The sequence below is a fragment of the Lissotriton vulgaris genome, chromosome 1_1 (assembly GCF_964263255.1).
Source record: "Lissotriton vulgaris chromosome 1_1, aLisVul1.2, whole genome shotgun sequence".
NCBI lineage: Eukaryota > Metazoa > Chordata > Amphibia > Caudata > Salamandridae > Lissotriton > Lissotriton vulgaris.
Genome location: NC_141685.1, coordinates 1,416,131,534 through 1,416,154,021, shown reverse-complemented (window position 1 = coordinate 1,416,154,021; position 22,488 = coordinate 1,416,131,534). Strand labels below are relative to the sequence as shown.

Sequence of the window (22,488 nt, the reverse complement as noted above, 5' to 3'; positions counted from 1 at the left end):
GTGAAGGAAACAGAAAAGGGTAAATTATGAAAATAGTGGTAAAAGAAAAATGGGGAAAAACAGAAAAATAGAAAAATGATCATAGGAGAGATGGATAATATAGAAAAAGTAAGGATGAGACAAAAGGTGGGCAGATAGAAAGAACAGTAAGAAAGGAATCTTTCCCTTTAGGAAAATGGACTGTGATTAAATTTAAAAAAAAGATTGGTGTATGTGAAAGCAATCACAGACATGGTTGTCTGCTGACTTCAATAGGCCACCATCCCTGTGATGGCAGAAAATCATAGTGGGTTACAATTTACGAGCTATCTGATTAATATTCATAAGGTAGGTAGAATTGCAAGATTCCGTTTTTTGAGATTTTGGTAAAGGTCAGTGTGAAATTTGTGAGCACTTTACAGGCTTCATTCTTAGTGCATCTGCCACCAAGTTTGCCAAACCGCGAACATGACTTATATTGCTGTAGGCCTTGTTGCAAAGTGGGTTTTAGTTGCAATAAAGCAGGCAAAAACCGTGATCTACAACAATGGCATTATCACATCTGCTGGACCGAAAGCGATCTGTTTAGTTTCTCATGGTGATTTCAGGTGCTTTCACCCAGAGATTTCGACTGCTTTTAACAAGCAGACAGCCATGCAAAATAAATAATTACTGAGGCAATGGGAGCTGGAATTACTGATTCCTCTGATAACTCCTCCGGGTCGCCCCACGGGTGTAACAAAACTCTAGGGGCCCTCCTTGCAAGGCACGTGGAGGGGCCCCCTCTGGACTCAATTAAGAGCTCTACAGCCAGGGTGCTGTGCTGAAGGGATCCCCTGGAGCTTAGAGGCCCCGCATCGCAGGGGCTGCGGGGGCCTGTGTTGTGTCCCTGGGTCACCCTTGCAATCCCCTGTTATTGATAAAGTGATAGTGCTTCCAGGCATGATACCAAGATGCACATAGGGCCCAATTACGATGTCGGACGGACCGGAGTCCGTCTGACATCGTCTGGGAATTGGAACTGAACGACTTCCTGTCTTCGGTTTCAGCAAGTAGGATACGACCGAACCCTGTTCGGTTGCAATCCTATACATTACATTGGGAGCATGCATTCCAAACGGAATATATGCTCTCATTGTAAAGAGCAGAAGTGCAGTTCATCCCTGCACCCCATGCCAGGCACCTCAAAGTGCCTGCCACCGGGTGCAGGTATCAACGGGGGGGCTATATAGGTGGGCCCTAGGCCTTGCACCCATGGGGGCCCTGCTGTGGGCCCCCAAAGACAGATTCCCAAAGCCTTTCTCTGTCATAAGGTCTGGCACGGAAAAGCTGTGGGAATCTGACATAGTAATCCCTCTGCCAGAAAGAGCCAGCCAAGGGATTACTTAAAGCTTTCGAAGGGCGACGGGCTCACCGAGCATTTAGGAGGCCATTTGGAAATCCATTTCGGATTCCCTTCTGACCAACCCTATCAAAATGGGTCAGTTGGAAAGGAATCCGACCAGCCGGTTGCGATGTGGGCAGAAGGGCTTCGACTGACAGTCGGAGCTGTTTCAGCGTGCATCGTAATCGCGCCCATAATGCGGGCTTATATCAGCTGCATACAATGTGAAGCGCACAGAAGACTAGTAGAAATCCACCTTCTTCCACTTTCAGTTTGTAATAAATGATCTAGGAAGCTGTGGTATAGCACTGAAGAGTTGACAGGTTTTGAGTAATTTTGCTTTCTCAAAATTTATTTCCAGCGAGTGCAGAAATGGACGGATTCAGTGTTTGCACCCAATTGACACGAATGCAGGTGAGGCTTTTCTGTAAATAAACTGTACTTTTCTATAAGCATGCATTAGTCTAGCCATCGCAGAATGAGTGCCAAGCATCAGTTCTGTAAATTCATCATTGAATATGGTGGTACGTACCTGGGACATGCAAGATGTTCCAGATTTCTGATTTGTAAAACCAGTTTTTGAGATATTATTTCAGTGGTATCGTTGATCACAGGTCATGTCTAGTACTGTTTTCATTTTCATCTCTGTTATTTCTGAACTGGGAAAGGCTGAGGGCCTGGTTTAGAGTTTTGGGGACCGGGTTACTCTGTCACAAACATGAAGGATATCCCATTCGCCATATTAGGAGTTCATTATATCCTCTGGCACTTTTTAATATGACAGGACATATGTCACATTTGTGACAGAGTAACCCGTCTGTCCTACTCTAAATCAGGCCCTACATTTCTGGGTTTACTGGAATGATCGACTGAGCTCAGTTAAACAGTTTTTCAAAATAGTTCATTACAGGATTGTACTTGTCTGATGCCACAACTTCAGATTGGCTGCCAAACAAACAGGGCGCCCCCACCCAATGACCTCCTCCTCAGATTGATTTACTGCCACCCGGCAAAACTGTCTCTCATCTCTCCATAGCCACTTTCTCACGTACATTTCACTTGTTTTAAAGCGCTAGTAAAGGCTTGCTTTGTTTATCCACTTATCTATCCACATAAAAAGAAGATCTGTTCTTTACAGCAGGGATATTAACCCTCTTCATTAGTTTATGGTGAGTCAAAACTGCCACTGGATAAAATGCTGATCTCTCTCTCTAGCAGAAACATTAATGACAAGAGTTTTCTTGACATTTATACTGATGCCAGAAATGTGGGTGCAAAAGTAGTTCTCCAGCAGGTGCGTTTACACCTTAAGGTATTGCTAAACATGGCGCCCCTCACTGAGGTCAGTGCCCCTCCTCCAGGTCACAACGGCTCTCTTCAGAGAAATAATGAAGAATTTGCTGTATTGTTCTCAATTAAAAAGTGCAGGGATTAGTACCAATGGCATCTTGATGGTACATCTGTAGAGAAGTTTCAAGCTTAGCCCCATAACATTTAACAGAGCAAGACAGTTAAGGGCATGGTTCAAAATCAGGTGGAATGCCATATGTGCTGGTTAACCCAGTTACCTAGATTTTCATGATGTTATCATTTGCAAGTAATGATTTTCTTATATTCTTAAAAAATAACTGATATTCACAGGAAAATAAATATTTCTGGTGTTGGTTACATGAGTATCCCGTGTTCACAACTGCTCTCTTCAGAGAAATAAGGAAGAATTTGCTGTATTGTTCTCAATTAAAAGGTCCAGGGATTAGTACCAGTGGCATCTTGATGGTACATCTGTAGAGAAGTTTCAAGCTTAGCCCCTTAACATTTAACAGAGCAAGACAGTTAAGGGCATGGTTCAAAATCAGGTGGAATGCCATAGGTGCTGGTTAACCCAGTTACCTAGATGTCCATGGTTTTATCATTTGCAAGTAATGATTTTCTTATATTCTTAAAAAATAACTGATATTCACAAGAAAATAAATATTTCTGGTGTTGGTTACATGAGAATCCCTTGTTCCAAAAAACAGATGTCATCCATAATCTTGCACCATCTGATCTAAACCTCTAAGTGGTAGAATCAAGCTAAGTTTTGAAAAGTTCGCTTAGTAAGCAAGAAGGCACTGCACTTACACCTACCACTGATCTGTGCCACACACCATGATATACCCCCTTGGTCCTTCTTGCATTTCTGCATCTTTCTAGTAGTATTTCATTGTTTTTCAGATTTGCTTTAAGTTAGTAGCAACTCCATCCTTGAGAAATTGGACAATCCACAAGATTTGGAAAAGGATAGCAACATTACCATTTATTATCTTATGTTTTCCTTTCTTTACCTGGACTTACTAACATTCATAGTCATCAGTACTTTTTATTGGATTAATAGTACTGCAGCACCTCTGTAAAAATAAAAAAATAAATAAAGTGCTAGTGTTTTAAAAATTAGAAATACATTTTGCGAGCACTATGACTATAATACATAAGGCTATGTACAGAAATATGGCAATGTTTTCAGGGATGTGAAAATATATTATTCTTGTAACCTGAAGCTTTTAAACTTGCCGACTGCTGAGCACTGTAGAAGATTGTGACCATTTGGAAGGCTCCCACCTTTCATGTTTCTAGACATCCAGTGGGATTTTTGATTTTATACATGAAAATATCTATAATTACACATTCTCTAAACTCCCCCTTCAACCACCTCTACCCTTTCAAAAGGATAAGCAACATCTACCCTTGCTCTTTTGAAGTGTCATTAAAAAGTGTAGCTCTGTGAGTATTCTCCTTGAGGAGATAATAAGGAAACGTTTACTCAGTGACAATAAGGCTTTAAAAATTCCTTTTGGAGCAACTGCACCTATTGTTTGTTTGATAACATATGTCTCAGCTGTAGGAGAGGGAGACAGCAGGAACAAAAAATCAGCAACATCCATGTTATAATCACCATTAGCTCTTTAGGTTGTAAGCCCTTTTTGTGTTCCTTCAGCAGATGGTGCCTCATTTTGCCTCAATATTGTTCACGTTCAATCACATCTGTTACATTGTGACATTGCTTACAGATGCAACTTGTACCACAGGCAGTGTGGTACCAGAATAAATACACCTGTCAAAAACAGGTGTGTCCTCAAAATCATCACATTCTGATAATATAAATTTTATTTTGGAAACGATAATAGTTTTATCTGATGACATTTAGGCAGCGATTTTCTGCCATGCAACACTGTATTGTGTCCGAATATCGTCTTACATAAATCTTATGTCATAAATATAGTTAACAACATTATCGCCCTGTGAGAGTTAATCATAGAAAATCTACACCCAGTGGTTCAATATTTTTGTAAACGATATTTAGGAAACAATAGGTATGCCAGATGGTATTTCTGTAGACAATATTGTGAAACACAGCCTACAAACTGTTACTGTATACATATTTGAGAGACCTATAGTAGCACTGGCCATCCAGGGTATATGCTCTGCTGGTGAAAGGATATGGCGACCTTATACCGACTGGCGGTTGCCACCGACCGGCCCTCCTCATGAAGTGCCACCAAAAATTGGGTAAAGGACCCCTCCTGACCCCATCTATGCTCCCATGTAGGGCCCAAAAAGGCGCAGTACGAGCGGAACGCCGCTTCATAAGCTTTCCTTGTCCTGGGCACTAAACTGGCTGCCACGAGGTTTTGTAGTCCGGGGCGCCGATTTGCCATAGTGCTTCGGGAAATGGCGCTGCCACTAGCTACGCTGAGGGTAAACAATCCCTGAAAGCCTGCATTTTGAAATGAGAGAGCGCATCAGCTGCATTATTCAGTACTCCCGGCACATGTTTTGCCCTGAATTGCACATTCAGTCTCAAGCATTTCAACACAATTTCTTTCAACAATCGCAATATCCACTTGCAGCGTGCTGCCTGCTGGTTAATGCACTCGACTACGGTCATGTTATCAGACCAAAATATCACCGAGCGGTTTCGGAACTCTTCTGGCCAGGCCGACAACGCTACCCAGATGGGGAATAGCTCTAGAAAACCAATGTTGCTCGTCAGACCACTTGTTTCCCACCATGCTGGCCATTTCTGGGCCGACCATCGGTTACCAAGGATCGCGCCAAACCCCACACTGCCCGCAGAGTCGGTCCATAAACCTAATTCTGCTGACGAAGCCGGGGCTTTGCTCCAGACTACACGGCCGTTGAAATCCGCCAAGAATGCCAGCCAAATGAGCATGTCCTGGCGAACCTCTGCCGACAGCCTCGTACGATGGTGCCCTTCCTTGAGGCCAACCATGGCCTGGGCAATGGATTGGGAGAAAGGGCGAGCCATCGATATAACTCTCAGTGCAAAATTCAGCTGTCCTACCGTTTGCTGTAGTTGGTGCAGTGTCACCTTGTCGTTCCGAAGGCATTGCAACAAGGAGGCCCTGAATTTGGCAATCTTCTCGGCCGCAGACGGAAGCAACCCTCCATGGAGTCTAGTTCAATACCCAGAAACTCCAGGGAGGTAGTTGGACCCACTGTCTTACCTGGCGCCAACGGGACCCCGAAACCCCGCATGAGCACGCAGAAATCCTGCAAAGCCCGTGCACAGTCCCGAGAGCCCGCTGGGCCGAGAAACAAGAAATCATCGAGATAATGCATCACATGTCGGTGCCCTGAGGCCTTCGAGAATAACCACTCCAGAAATGAGCTAAACATTTCAAAATAGGCACACGAAATTGAACAACCCATCGGCATGCACATATCCATGTAGTACTTCCCCTGAAATGCAAAACCCAACAAGTGCTGATCGTGGGGATGTACCGGAAGCAACCTAAATGCGGATTCAATATCCGATTTCGCTAACAATGCACCGGGGCCTAGGCGATTCAACATTACCACTGCGTCATCGAATGATGCATACCTCACACTGCAAATATCTGCATCTATCGCCTCAGTAACGGCAGCCCCCCTAGGTGCAGATAAATTATGAATGAGCCTGAATTGTCCCGGCTCCTTCTTGGAAACTACCCCTAATGGGGAACACACAAAATTGCCCGTTGGTGGTTCACCGAACGGTCCCGCAACCCGCCCCAAGCGAACCTCTTTTGCGACTTTTGTGGCGGCCACTACCGGGTTGTTCTTAACGGACAGTTGGTTTTTGCAAGAGGGGGCCCCCTGAAAATCACCCACCGGGATCCTGAAGCCATACGAGCAGGTATCTCGCAGGATCCCAGCGGACACATGATCAGGGTATTGTTCAGCCAGGGAGTCAAAGCCAGAATATCCACGGGCGATTGTTTGGACCTCTGAGGCACCGTGTCAATCCTGCTTGGTATCCCCTTTCCCTCCAGCACTATTGCCTCTGGATCTGCAGCTAGTTTCGGGGTGGGAGGTGTTACCACAACCTGCGCAGGCATGCCTGAACCTGCATGTTCCCTGCGGCCTGCTACACGTACCCTTGTTGAAACCCCAACATACTCCTCGCTTATTCCCATTCCCGCCCGATCTAGACTGAGTATTCCCCCCGTAGGTTGGTCGAAAGGGCTGCGGATGTTTCTGCTGAAAGGCCCTGGAGCCGTTTGCACTCGACCCGGATCCACCCGCCTCGCCAGGCAAGAGCTGCGCATGCCAAGATACAGTATCCATACAATCCCAAGTCAGTGTTTCATTAAATTCTTTCGCTTTTCTAAATGCCACGTCATACCCTTTCCATTCTTCTCCTCCATACTTCTCATGGAAGCCTGTGATCCTGCTCTGGTAGCAAGCAAGGTCTCCCAACAGTTCTGGTGTTCGCTCAGCCATAATTGCTACAAAAACTGAAAAAACCCTTATCCAGGTCATCATCGACTCTTCCACCCTGAACTCTGCCATTTTTGCCCTCCATACACTGGGGTGCCATAAATCCTTCTGAGTCTTGGCATATTCCAACTCACGATTGTCTGTCAACAATGAAAACATATTGATATACTTATTTGCCCACACCATTTCTTTTGTTGCCATAGGTACATGTTGCGCCAAGCATTCCCGCCTTGAGGGTACAGTGCCCTCCCCCATTATTGGGAGCGATATCTTACCGGCTTCTGTTGTACTTCCGGTCGTGTGCGTCGACTTATTCCGATTTTCGACCGCGGCCAGGTTTGCCACCTGCGGAGAAATAGAAGGCACGTTTGCTGCCCCAGCGTCCCGTGTCTGCCTGAGCTGCTCGATAATCTGCCTAGCTTCTTTGGCTGGGTCTTCCACAGCCGCGGATCCCCCCGCTCCCTTCTTCAACCAGGGCAATACATCCGCCAACTGAATCGCTAATTCGGGAGGCATTTGGTCGTTATCCAGCGGTGTGATAACCACAGGGATTGGCAATCCCCCATCCGGTGTGGTTACCGGGCTGGACGCTGGTGCTACTGGAACCAGCGGGACCTCCATCGGGACTGGGGCCTCGCTAGGACCCAATTTCCCCTTCTTCCTTTTCCCCTTATCCCCCCCTGGGGTAATGTTTGGCAAAGCAGGCGCCACGATCCTCTTAGGTCGCCCTGAGGGCCCGCTTGGGCCTCCACTTGTTTCCGGAGGGCCGCTAAGCCCCGACCCAACTGGTCTACTTTACCGAATTTCCTGTCCATCGCCGACACTTGGTTCACCAGTGTGCCCAGCATTCGTTCCATCTCGGAGCTCTTTCCACTCTTCTTACCAGGCATATCTGCGTTCTGTTTTGCCTCTGCCCGCTTTCCAGTAGCGACTCGGACTCCAGCTACGCCTTGACGACTGAAACAGAAAAAACAACGATTACACGTTCAAAAACTGCAGCTTGTTCCCTTGAGGGCTCACGAGCGACGAGTGGTGCAACCTTCAGAGCGCAGGAACAAGAGGACGCTTGCCTGGATTCCCGCGCCTTTTATCTTGCAGCGGGAAGGTGGGGTAGCATCCCCATCCCGCCCAGAGGTGCACGGACTTCCGGGCGGGTGTTAGGACAACCCTTTTAGGTGGCGAGTGCGTGCTCCAACCACGCCACTATGGGCATACCGGCCGGGACACGCCCCCCGCCCGCAAAGGTTTCCCGGGGGATCGGGGCACCCAGCCATACGTTCGGGGTGACCGAGAGGTCTCCCCTTTCCAAACTTTAAAAATATGATGCGCTAAGAAATCAGGAATAGCCCGAAAACCGAACAAAAGGGCAAGACTGCACAGCTTTTAAGCCTTAGTTGACACTGTATTAAACCTCATTTATTGGCCTAAAAAATACCCACCTATTGAAACTACCAGTTTTGTCATAGCAATGCAAAGGCTATGATACCAGTGACAATCCTCTTTCTCAAACCGCAGATACAGACAGAAACCCCTTACAGCCCTTTTTTTACTTGAATATTAGCAGACGAGCCTGGAGGAAACACCCCTGGTCACTGCACATTTCCTATGAAGTCATTGCTGTGAAAAAGGGTAGGATGGGGAGCCCATATCTCCCACCTTCCCTGTGGAGCACAATCAGCTAAGGGTAAAGGGCTGGTGAAGTGGGGTCTCCAGTGCCGTGTGACTCCCACCACCTACCTTCATCACTGTCTTCCTTTTTCTGCTAAGAGCACTAATGATTTTCTTATGTGGAACAAGGTGCAGTTATCTTAACCACAGTTGATATAAAATTATTTCCATTGCCAGTTTAGGGGAGTCTTAGATATCATTAATCTAATTCCCTGATCCCATATTGATCAAATGTCACTAAAAAGTAAATTTTGAAAAAGTTCAGTTAGGGCATTTTTTAACTCTTACCACATATAAGTACAGCACTTGATTCATTCAGTGCAAATTTTCATTATCAATGCAACAATATATAGAACCCTTTACGTTTCATCCGGCCCACAAGAGTTTTATAAACAAAAATGTTACACGCGCCCCAGTGTTGTAATCCAAAATGATGGGCCACCTGCAGAATGTGATGAGAGACCCCCAACACTCCCATAGATCACAGATATTAATTGAACTTGGCTAGATTTTAGGACCCTTGAAGGGCTTGGGAGTTTCTAAAGAAGGTGCCCCCCCCCTGCCTCCCTTGAGTTGCAAGGGCTTGTGTTATGCTGATTATGCCCCCCTCAAAATAAGATTTTTTGTTTATCAGAGGGCAATTTTTAGAAAACAGTTTTTCAGATGTATTTCTGAAATCATACGTTTTAGAGGCAGTTGTGATAGATACTAGTGAAATATTCCATTACATCAGGTTCAAGCATGGAACACAGTGTGAAGCCCTGACCTAGCGCCATGACGTACGTCTGTACATGACTTCACAATGGGGGTCAGGGCAAGGTAATAAAACAGGGCGGATCCTACCAATGAGCTAGGTGAACGGAGTGCAGTCAGTCAAGCCTCCACAAATTTATTTTCTCTTGCTCCTGTGCCATGCGCCTAGGGAGGCCCTGCTGCCTCGGGCACTGCAGTGGCAATGAGCAAAGGCGCCAACCCCAAAGCTGCATTATCCCGCTCCGGTTTGCCTGCCCAATCTCAGAAGCCACAGCTCAGGCCTGTGCAAAAACAACAGTTGATGGGCAGAATGCAGCACAATGTCATACATTCACCCCAGTACAGAGATCTGGGCCTTAATCCATCGTTTTTTTGCTCACCATACCATTCCAGTTTGAACCGAGCCATATGCAAATCAATCTTGACCCTATGCCCCATGGGAACAGTCCAGCTCGAACTGCCAAGCCAGGTCCTCCCTGGACTGGAAACAAGCATCCTAGGACCGGTTTCGGGCTTTCAGCCTTAATCAGCCAGGATAGCTTGATTCCAGTGGCATGGAGAGCACGGGACTCAAGTCTGAGCATACCCGTCCCACTCAGGGTGACAAATGTAAAAAGAACAGTTGATGGACAGAATGCAGAACAATGTCATACATTCACCCCAGTACAGAGATTTGGGCCTAAATCCAACGTTTATTTGCTCACCATGCCATTCCAGTTTGAACCCAGCCATATGCAAATCAGTCTTGACCCTGTGCCCCATGGGAACAGTCCAGCCCAAACTGCCAAGCCAGGTCCTACCTGGACTGGAAACAAGCATCTTAGGACCGGTTTCAGTCTTTCAGCCCTCATGATCCAGGATAGCTTGATTCCAGTGGCATGGAGAGCACGCGACTCATGACTGAGCATACCCGTCCCACTAGGAGTGACAAATGCAAATACAACAGTTGATGGACAGAATGCAGAAAAATGTTATACATTCACCACAGTACAGAGATCTGGGCCTAAATCCATCGTTTTTTGCTCCCCACACCACCCCACTTAGGACATGGACATATGCAAATCATGTCTGAACTGGGGTGGTGTGGTGAGCAAAAAAACGATGGATTTGTCCTCACCTTTAATATAACGCACTGTCTAAAATTAGTGCTTTGACCTTGCCACACATGGTGAGCGCAAAGTCGAGTTCGAGCAGTTTGCACTGCCCCTACAGTCTGCAATGTCTGGACTGCTGTAATCTGTTTACTTGGGTCAATCAGGGTGTCAGACCCTGGTGACCCCTTTAACTCCCATGCCCTGGTTGCCACTGGTACCTTTTATCAGGGACATGAAAGGGAGTTAACGTCCTTGTCAATTCTGGTTACCAATTCACATGTATCAGTTTTAAAGAGAGAGCACTGGGGCTTGATTAACCGGCTTCAGTGCACTTTCAGAGTAGAAAACCAGCATTTAGCTGTGCAAATGGGGCAAAAAGTGAGCGGACTCCTGAAAAAAACCTGTTTTCTTGAAAAGGAGTTACAAAGAGATTCTCAAATATGGGGCTTTGAACTGAACAATCTCCCGGAAGATTGCGTATTTGTTTACACAGATGACATGATCCTCTTTATCCGAGCCCCGCAGCTGATGGGCCTGTGGCTCCTACAGATACTGATGTTGTACGTACATTTATCAGGGCTAAATGTGAACTAGGACAAGTCAGCCCCGTGCCGCTCACAGACACAATCAAAGATGCACTGTGGTAACCAAAACCTCAAAATCTGAACACACCATTTTAAATATCAAGAACTACGCGTTACATTCTTCCCACAGCTGATGTGGATCTTCATCCTTCTTTCTTCTATGGCCCAGAGTACCAACTACTTCCACAAGTAGGGGACCCTTCCCCCCATCAATAAAGGGAAGGATAGCACTTATAAAAAGTATTGTGCTCCCTAAGCTTCTGTATGCACAGCAGAACTTCCACAGACCATTCCACAATCCCTGTTTTAATACCAATGGGGCTGATTCACAGAACTAATCTGTGGCAAAATCCTAAACTTACTACTTTTGATATTCATAGAAGGCATTTAGTAGTAGTAAAGTTAGGATTTTGTCTTAAGTTTGACTTAAGTTTGATTTAAGTTTGACTTAAGACAGACTTAAGACAGACTTAGGACAGACTTAAGACAGACTTAAGACAGACTTAAGACAGACTTAAGACAGACTTAAGACAAATTTAAGACAGACTTAAGACAGACTTAAGACAGAATTAAGACAGACTTAAGACAGCTCCCCTCCAGGCCAACAGCGTGTATAACTGCCAATAAATGATTCCTTAGTTGAGGCATGTACAACTTGATTAACTTGCATGGCAGGCCATTGGGCGCTGGAGCTCTACCTGATTGGAGCCCCTAGATGGCTACAGACATTTCTGTCTCTGAAATTACTACGTCTAATTGAAACCCTGCTGTGCCTGATAAGGTCATAAGTGGCAAGTCCTCTAGGAATGTACTTATCTGCTCCTGAGGCAGGGTGTCTCTTCAGGGATACACTCCTGTGAAGTATGTGGCAAACTGTGTGCAATCGCCCGGGAGTGTGAGACTGTCACCCCAGTGGAGTCACATAGAAGAGGAAGAACAGTGCGCCGACAGGCCATCTGGAATAATCTATATATTAAGCTACTGGATTTATCGTCCTAGTGGTAAATGCTACTCTGTGTTGCTCAGTAACAATAGAACATTCAGTTCCAAGAGCGCGACCTTACAGTGCGCCATACCAACCCCCTCCCAGAGTGCGACTTGACAGTCCACGATGCCACCCCCTACCGTGGACCTGGCATCCAACAGCGATCTTGGGCAAGCTATTATACTGCCGCCCCCTGCAGTGACTACACGCCTGCGAGCCCTACGCAAGAGGCATTTCTCCCATGCCTTCTTCATTTCTCCTAAGTACCTCCAGAGCACACTGCTATTCATGTAACCATCGTCCTGATGATGACCTCAAGTTCAAGAGGTTGAAACGCAGTCGACTCAACAACGCCATCCGCGGCTTTCTCTTGGATAATTTTGCAAATAATGAAATCATGTTTTAAGGTTGTAAATATTTTTGTTTGATCCACTCATTTCCATTACCACCACCTCACGTTGTTCCCTCATCACTTGTGTCACTGCGCCGTTTATTCAATGTAAACACTTCCAGTGCACAATTGGTTGTTATGGTTACTGCAAATTTAGTTGTCTGTTGTGCTCCTATTTGCAAATAACAACCCTTCCACCCCTACTTGGTCTCCTGTTTACCCTTTGTTGCTTTGTGATTTATCCACACGATACTCTGTCCCCTTATATGACACTCCGGTTGAGACATTGTTCTATTATTACTATATATGCCCGGTCTCAACTGGGATAACGAGTTTACTCCTGTTTCATTTACTTACTCTGTGCTGCTCGCCATGTCAATTTAGCGTCATCCATTTACAGTTGGGGAAATTGGCAACAATCCTCTGGTCCTCTATGTCTTGTATTTGGGATTCGATGTCCACCAGCCTTTGTTTCCTGTGCCGGCATTCTCCGGTGCAATACCTGGTGTCTTTCCCACGGAGCATCGGATTTAAAGGCTTACCATAGGGTCGCTACAGACTCCACAGTGCCCTCATTTAAGATGAAATATTCCTCTATGAATCTCAGTATGTGAGCGCTATAGGGGGGAGTCGTAGGTGCTAAGCTAGACTGTATTTCTTGCGCTTTTAAACCTTCAAAATCTGTAATTTTAAATTGATTGTGCACTTACTTTGCCTCACCACTGCTGCTACTGGCACCCCTTTTTGGAGCAAAAACGAGCGCTTGGAAGGGCGAAATCGCCGAGCTTTCCATCGCCATTCACCCACGCCCTGACCGGGACACGCCCACTCAGAGGCCACGCCCCCCCTTCGCCCTCCCACTTTAAAAATGTGCTTGGACCGGAAGCGCAGCGGACGAGCGCAGCGGGCGCGACGATTGCGCGCCGAAGGCGCGCATAAGGCAAGCTCGTCTGCGCTCGTCCGCGATCAGGACGCGACCGGGGCCGGTCCTCATGCCCGACCCACCAGCCACAACATCGCCCCTTATACCCGGACCGATCTGTTGTCTCTTAGACCCCCCCGCTGCAGGACTCACTCTGGCTTTCTCTTGGACGCCCAAAGCCGAGACTTTGTCTGCAGAACTTGTCATTTCTCCTTGTCACCTGCTGGCTTAACACCCCGCCCAATCCACGCCCCCACCCCAGCTTCTTTTTCTAGCGATCACCCCCCGTTGACCCTCAGATCTGCACTTATTAACTGCAGATCTTTGACCAAACATGCCTTTGACATCTGGCAGTCCCTCCGAGATAACAAGTGGGATTTGCTTTTCCTAACGGAAACATGGCTCAATGACACTACGAACCCCGCCATTTCCCTTGCCTTACCGGAGGGTTACAGTATCAGCTGTGCCAATAGACCTAATGGCAAACCAGGAGGTGGTATTGCCCTAATTCATAAATCCACCTGGACAGCCACCTTTCCCCCATTTGACCACATCGACTGTATAGAAGGTCTGCCTTTCAGCATCCAAACCTCACCGTCCTCCTCCTGTTCGGGAATACTTATTTATCGTCCTCCTCATTCCAATCTATCGCACCTACCGGCTTTGACGGATTATATCATCCAGCTCAGTACACGATACTCCAACTTTACCGCATTAGGAGACTTCAACCTCCATGTCGACAATGAATCATGTCCGCACAGTAGTCAATTTATCTCCATGCTAGCGGCCTGTAACCTAGTCCAATTAATAACTTTGCCCACGCATAATGCAGGTCACACACTGGACTTAATCTGCTCCAACCTCTCTTCCATCCGGGTGGCCCCCCCCATCCCGGTCATCTGGTCCGACCATTTTTTTATTTCCTTTGAGATTGATATTCCCCGCCCCTGCCGATCTTTTATCACGCCTACATCTTCAGGAAGAAACTGGAGTCGCATCACTTTGAATGCGCTCCAGAAACATCTCAACAACTCCCAACCCTGCTTGTCAACCGACCCTGACCAAGCTATTAACGAACTAGACACATGGATAAGTCAGGCCTTAGACGCACTGGCCCCCATAAAACCCGTCAAATCTTACAGGACGGCACCTTCTGCCCCCTGGTACTCCAATGAACTTCGGCAGAAAAAGACCTTCTGTAAATCTCTTGAACGCCGCTGGAGACAGAACTACTCTCCGGACAGTAAAGTCCTCTATAAAACTGCCCTCAAAGACTATCGGAGAATGATAGAGGAGCACAAACGGGACTTCCTGGCCTCTAGAATAAAACTCGCCAGCAATGGAGCCAGGGAGATCTTCAACATTGTTAGATCCTTCACAGACCCCGCTGCTTTGACCAGATCCCAGCCCGCCTCACAGGCATTATGCAACAAGCTTTCTCAATTTTTTGAGGACAAAATTGAAAACATCCAAACATCCTTTCCCCCTTCTAATACAGAAGGAGACGACGAGCGATCTACTCCTCGCATACCATCGCCACTCTCTCTGACTGAATTTGCGGTAATATCGGAAGCAGATTCTATGATCGAGCTCCTTAAATGTAAATCAGGCTCCCCTAACGACCCTTGGCCAGCCAAGGAATACAAAAAACTGGCACCTCTACTTAACCCCTATTTAAACCACATTTGGAATGACTCACTCCGTACAGGATGCTTCCCCACCAAATGGAAGCATGCCTCCCTAGTCCCCATTCTGAAGAAACCCAATTTAGATCCTGATCTTCCCTGTAATTACAGGCCCATTTCCCTCCTGCCTGCCCCAGCCAAGGTCTTGGAAAAGCTGGTTCATTCCCAATTGGCTAGTTTCATCGAATCAAATGGGCTCCTCCATGCTTCCCAGCATGGCTTCAGGTCGGGCCATAGCACGGAGTCGGCCCTCATTGAAATGGCCGACTCTGTGAGATGGACACTCGACCGAGGATCGAGGGCGGTGTTAGTGCTGCTGGATCTTTCAGCAGCATTTGACACCGTCTCTCATAAGATCTTGCTGAGAAGGCTGGAGGACTTAGGGCTAGGCGGCTCTGTTCTGAAGTGGCTGGCATCGTACCTGTCTAATCGCACCCAGCAAGTCTTTACCCCTCCCTTCACTTCCTCTGCCAGGCCACTTAAATGGGGAGTCCCACAGGGTTCTTCCCTTAGCCCGCTTTTGTTTAATGTTTATTTCACCCCTTTGGCTAAGCTGATCTCCCAGACTGGGATCAAATCTACATCTTATGCTGATGACATCCAGCTACTTTTCACGTTCGATACCCCTTCTGCATCTGCTTTCGACCCGCTGAAATCCTGCCTACGAGACATTTCCAACTGGATGGATGCTAATTCCCTCCGTCTCAACGCAGGAAAAACGGAGATTCTGTTTTTCAACTCTCCTTCTCCCTTGGATGCCAGCCTGTGGTGGCCCGAAGACTTGTGCCAGGCCCCCACGCCTAAAAACTCGGTGAAAAACCTAGCAGTACGCTGGGATACCCAACTCAGCTTCGATACCCAGGTACAAACAGTCGCAGCCTCATGCTTTGCCAAAATCAGAACAATCATACGGCTTATTAACTATCTGCCGGAGGAATGCCGCAAGACTGTGATCCAGGCATTAATCATATCCCATCTTGATTATGCCAATGCCCTTTATCTTGGTATCACAGCTGGCCTTTGTTACAAATTGCAGACGGTTCAAAACGCCGCTGCCCGGCTGGTGGAGAGAATTCCTGCCAGACACCATATCTCCCCTCACCTCCGTAAACTGCATTGGCTGCCCATTGCGAAAAGATGCGTATTTAAAGCAATGACGCTGGCATTTCGTGCATCTAAAGGCAATGGGTCGGCCCATCTGAAAAATACTCTTCGCCCTTATACCAAATCCAGGGCACTACGCTCCAACTCCTTATTTTTCCTTGAAACTCCCCGATTTAAGCGTTCCCGTGCTGGTGGAAAAACCTTTGAGGTCTGTGCTACCAAGCACTGGAATAAGCTTCCGTTAGCTCTTCGCACATGCCAGACAGAACCAGTATTTCGTAAATCCCTTAAAACCCTTCTTTTTTCCTCCTAGTTTGGTACCTCCGACCTGTCCCTCTAGTTTTCAGAGTCTTCCAGCGCCGGGATGCCCCGTTGGGGCCGCTGCGCGCTTTACAAAACACACTAATAATAATAATAATAAGGCGGAAGCCTCCAGCAAATGGTGGACTGTTTCAGTCCAAGATGTATGGTGATGACCATCGGAGTATGGTTGGACTTCTCTTGTGTCAGAATGTTAGTATCAGATGTTTTATAGATATAAGGAGTGGGCACAAGGAAATAATCCAGCCAGGAAAAGGAACCATGCACTGACAAAAAATACGTGTACCCCAAATCTGTCCCTCGGTGTACCCTCCAGGCATCCGACAGCCCCAGTGTGGTCTTCAGAGAAGCAAGCTTATTCGCACCACTGTGTGTGGCAGTGTCTTTTGTGCGCCATCTATCCCTCTGAGAGTCCATAAAATCGTTCCAATCTTTCCTGACCAATATTAAGCCATCAGGGAATTCTCCCCACATCCGCACAAATTGGTGTATAAATGATTGTCCCAGGTGGGGGGGGGCATATATACAACATAGCATGATGGATTCACCATGTAAGGTGCCTGTGACGGCCGTGTATTGGCCCAGGAGATTCAGTTAGAAATTAGTGACCTGGAAGAGAAGATTCCGATGTATAAGGATACAAGTCCCTCTATATCCTCTTGTGAATCCTGCATGAAACACTTGATCATATCCGAATCTAGTGAGTCAGGGGGCTTTGTTGCCAAGGAGATAAGTTTCTTCGAGCCTCCCCAGATTAGCCCCCTGACTCTTGGCATATTTCAGAATCTCCCCTTTTTGGCCTTGTCCAGTATGCAACGATCGGATGTTTAATGACAGAACAGACCCAGCATATTGACTGGAACTGAACGTATTCCAAAATAAAGGCTCTTTACAAACCCCATACCAAACCAATGATGCCACCAACATCCCTGCAAGCATGACATCAATCCTACTTGCATTATACAGATCATTAAAGACAAATGGATGGCATGCTAGACTCGCACAAGAAACTCCTATTTTCCTGGCTAACTAGATTCCTTCTGGATCCCATGCATCAGAAATTTGAGGGTGTGACAATATTGGTATATCCGAATTGGAAGATGTGCCAAAGGGGGACTACATGAAACCTTATGAAGGACTACAAGACAAATTCAATTACATAAATCCTAATTCTTCTGATTTTTCCAGTTGCAACATCTCCTTAATCCTCTCCGGGACAAGCTCCTGCTGGATTACAACCCAATAAAATGATGTTAGGCAAAGGCAGTACTGCATAACTTTATTGTTCCCTGATTGCAAACACAGCAGGCCCAATGGCCTATTTTCTTTTTTTTTTTCAAGTTTATTTATTTATTAGTCATTTCAACAGCGCACATTACATACATCATTTGACTGTACATTGTAGGAGATCATGCACAACATAACAAACATCAACTGAATCCCCCCAATGTAATGGAAATACATTAGCGATCAGGCAGATCATTATGACATAAAAACAATTAGCTTCACTGCACCATAATTATTCTTCCACCCACTAACCTTATCTGTGGATATAAAAAAAATAAATGAAATGTAGTTTCTTATATAGCGCACGTATCACCACAAAGGGTATCTCAGCGCTTGCTTTGGGAACCCGTCCTGGTTTTTCCCTGTGGGATAGCCCAGCTGGGCACCCTCAAGGTGAAAGCCAGGCATCCCGCCGCGGGGGCCGTAGTGGAGATTGAGCAAGCTATTGCCCAAAGTTGCAGAGCGTGAACCCCTGATTCAAGTAGGCACCGAAGCGAGAATTATCAGGTCCGTGGACATTTGGGCTCCAAACCCTGCTGCGTCGGGGATTGAACCCTGGTCCCGGGCCGACCTCTGCTTCTGGGTCTGCCTCCTCTATGACGACATTAGTTGACACCCTATTAACAACAATCTACTACTCACCCAAGTTCACTCTGAGCTATTAAATATTCCCTCAAGGGAGCCCAAATATCCTTGGGGCGCGAAGACGACGGTAGTTCTTCTGCATATAACTCAAGCTGTTCACGACAATAAATCATGTCCTTTATCCATTTAGCAGTGCTCGGACAATTCCGACTATCCCATGTGAATAGTACCCTCCTCCTCGCCATCAACAATGCCACCCTCACAAAACGGCCCACTGTAGCTTTAAAGCCTGGCACGTACCCCAGTAAACATTCCAGAGGTGTACAGTCCAACATCTGACCAGTCATTGTGTAAATAAAAGAGACAGCCTCCTCCCAATATTGATGCACCCGTCTGCATTTCCACGCAAGGGGAAGGAAATCAGCACCCCCTTGCCCACACCGTTTGCAGCTGCCCGTATCCCTGAGCCCCATCCTGTGCAGTTTCTTGGGAGTATGATACACCTGGTGCAAGAACTTTAGATGAATAATACGTAGGTTACTATTAGATGACAATCTCCCCGTCAACAGGCATATTTTCTCCTGTATATCCTGCGAAATTGGGGGCTCTAGTATAGTATTCCAACGCTCCAGACTTTTGCCATCTTGATATGCTGTCTCTTCCTACACCGCTCTATATAATCTAGTCAGCAATTTTTTCTTCGATGTAGCTACTATTACCAATTGTAGCGCCTTCATCGCTAACGGCTCATCTGGGAAGCTAGTGTAGACCCAATGGCCTATCTATGCAAAGCTTGGGAGGTGGACTTGAGAAAGCCTGACCACAATATATGGAGAGAGGCCAAGATGATCCCCATAAGCTTGCAAAACCTGTCAGCAGTATCCAGTTTCACTTCCTTCATAGAATATACTACACTCTGGAACAGCTGCATTAAATGAAAGCCACACACACCGACTTGCACTAGTTGCCAATCTTCTTCAGCAAATGCTAGCTAGATATCACACCTAAGGTAGCCTTAACATGGCTATGGGAGGAACTAGCTGGTACCCATGAAAGCTGTACAATTATTGATTTTAACTACCATGTGAAATGACTGCCTGCGTAGGCTGTCTGTTGTAGGTGGGTGCAGATCCAAAAGATGGGTTCACACTGTGTTACTTACTAGGAAAAAATAAATACTTCGCCCAGCCCTACTCATTAAATGAGACCAGCTTAGCGCTAGATAGACTTCTAAGGGGCATATTAGCAACGGCCAGCGATAATTATCGCTGGCCGTGCTTAGCGATAATTAGATTATCGCAGGCTATCTCTCCTTTATAGGGCCCTGGTAGCGCGTAATTAACACAGCGTTACTCCAGGGCAATAAAAATTCCAGAGATAGCAAGGTTATCTCCCTTTTGCAGGGAACATCGCTGGTTTTCAAGCGATGTTCTCTGCAAAAAGGCAATAACCTTGCTGATATGACCCACAGGGTCGTATCAGCACAATCCACCCCCTAAGTTAGGGGTGGCTAAGTCAAGAATTTAGCAGACGTTAGTTTTTGGAGAAAACAGCAGTTTTCTCCAAAAAACTAACGTCTGCTAAAATGCTTGGCCATCCTTGCTGCTAGCGCGTAGACGCGCTATTGATGTCCTGACATGTAGTGTATGTTGGGCATGCCCATTTTGCATCTTATTAGAGATGCAAAGGTAGGCGTAGTTCAAAAGGGTGCTAAAATCCGATTATGCATGTTAGCACCCTCTTGTAAATAGGGCGATATTTTTATCCCCACTTTTTTGGCTTTGTAACCAAAAAAGCAGAGATTAAGCCCTTGTAAATATGTCCCTAAGTTCTCCCATTGGAAAAAAGTATTCAGTGCTTAGTTGCTGTTAGCATTAATTTAAGAAATTGATTGCTCCACGTTTATTAAAAAATATAACTATGTTTTTACATCAGTGAACTGTTCGGGAGGAGCTGAATATATTGATTGCAGTGACCCGCTAACTCAGAAGAGAACTGATCTTGAGTGCCGAAAAATGAACCTACCAGTTCAAAAAGTAAGTGAACTGTCACAAAAGGAGATCGACATGCACCATTTATTTCGTCACACTGCATGTTTACAATGGCCAAAACATCTCCCAAACCCCAACGAGGACAATCCCCATAGACTTTTTCATTGAGGAAGTAAAGCATGGCTCCGTAGTCTGTCAAGAATTGTGTCTGTCATAGTCATGCATTTGAAGAGAACAGCCATGATTACTCTTTTAGTAAAGCTTTTAGGCATGCACATTCTAGGAAAGCATTGAATAACTAAGTGTTGAGTCCAGGTAATGGGTGTGGAAATTCACACTCAACAACAAACTAGCTAACCTTCTTAAACATCCTAGAAATTTGGACTTTAGACTCATGTGTGGTCACCTTTAGCCTCTGCCCACAGATCAATATTCTCTGTGTATGAAGACCCGGTTACACCAATCCCACACTAGATCAGACATTCTAGGAAGTACTTTGTAAGGAAGTATGAGTGTTGGCTCTCATTGATTAATTCTCCTGCGTGGGTGTTAAGATGCTTGTTATGTTTTACCCATGCTTCTTTAGATAAGAGAACACTGTGTACCGGGATGCTACTGTCGTAGACCAATGGTTCGAGACACAAGAGGGGAGTGCGTTCTTCCAAAGGATTGTCCATGTATTTCTGGCGCTCAGGAGTACAAGAATGGAGCTGTGACGGATGTTCAATGCAACAATTGGTAATTGTAAAACACTAAAAAGCTATTTTGCATCTGTTTCTTACTTTGTAGTAGACATGTTTTACTTGTTTTCCCCTTTTCTAACCTCACAATTTTTAAGAAGTTAGTGATTGCTTTCTCTTTGTCATTCGTTTTGTAGCAGACAGCATTAGATAAAATACTTATAGCCCAAGGCCGCAAAATAATGTAGCATTGTGATAAAGGCATACACAGTCTTTAAAATAAATGTGGGTTTAACAAAAAGAGCACATCAAAATCCAGTATGTAGATAATATCTTCGAATCTATTACTTGTGTTTCCAATGCTCGTGTTTGATGTGTATACAGAGGCCCTATGATATTTTGTAGCATTTTAGGGTGTCACTTCATGTTCTCAAAACTGTCTACACAAGGTGTCCTAAATAAAAGAGGCTGATAATGTTCAAGATCGGCTCCATCTTCAAGCTCTTTTTATAAATACATAGACTACTTCCTTAACCCCTTCTGCATCACCCATTCCTTTATATGAAATTTCTTGCACAAGATCCAAACTGTGGGACACCTTCCATACAACTCTAAAACTAACATAATAGCCACTTTCAATGTTGAGTCTTTATATTCAGACATTGGTCTATATGAGGCTTTGGAAGTCACTGAAATATTTTGAGCAACCAACTTTTTTTTTGGACTGATGAAGAATTCATTTGAAAGTTTCTTGCCTGGAGGATTTTCACATTTAAGTAAGGGGTGGGGTCCCAACATGGATAGCGTTCAGAAGATATGGATTTTCAGTTATATTTCATTTATGACAAATATGAAAATATGGTTAACATATTGATGATATTTTTTGGAAAATATGTTGGTTTATATGATATTTTTTTTTTACACTTCCACTGTGAATGAAAATTGCCTAGTAACAGGCTTACTTTTTATGAAAATGGCAGACAAGAACACTTGCTTGCACTATGGAAGACATCGTAAATCGCTTGCACCCAACCTTTCTGCAATACCATCAGGTCTAAAACTACAAATTAAGACTTGTTTGTCCTCTAAGGCAAACTATTTCAGAAACTGATTAACAATGAATGCTCAAACAGACTGGTGCAACTGAATACAAAACTAGCAAAATCGGGATTCCTTGGTCACACCTCAGAATTATACCACGGACACCGATCAATATGCTTTTTAACACAATATAATGATAGGTTTGAGCTGATATATCAATTATTGCAACTTTGCTGAAACATTATTGCTTGTCATTCCAAAAGTATCTAAGCTG

The 22,488-nt window shown here is 45.5% G+C and overlaps 1 protein-coding gene across 1 annotated transcript in view; it reads left to right on the top strand.

Annotated features, from left to right (window-relative positions):
* The window catches only part of MUC19 (mucin 19, oligomeric), a 229,750-nt gene that overhangs the window by 143,742 nt on the left and 63,520 nt on the right, over positions 1-22,488 (top strand). Inside the window, exons 21-23 of the mRNA XM_086929817.1 lie at positions 1,725-1,777; positions 20,438-20,538; positions 21,080-21,231. Coding sequence (XP_086785943.1) covers positions 1,725-1,777; positions 20,438-20,538; positions 21,080-21,231 — 306 coding nt within the window. The remainder of the gene's footprint in view (positions 1-1,724; positions 1,778-20,437; positions 20,539-21,079; positions 21,232-22,488) is intronic.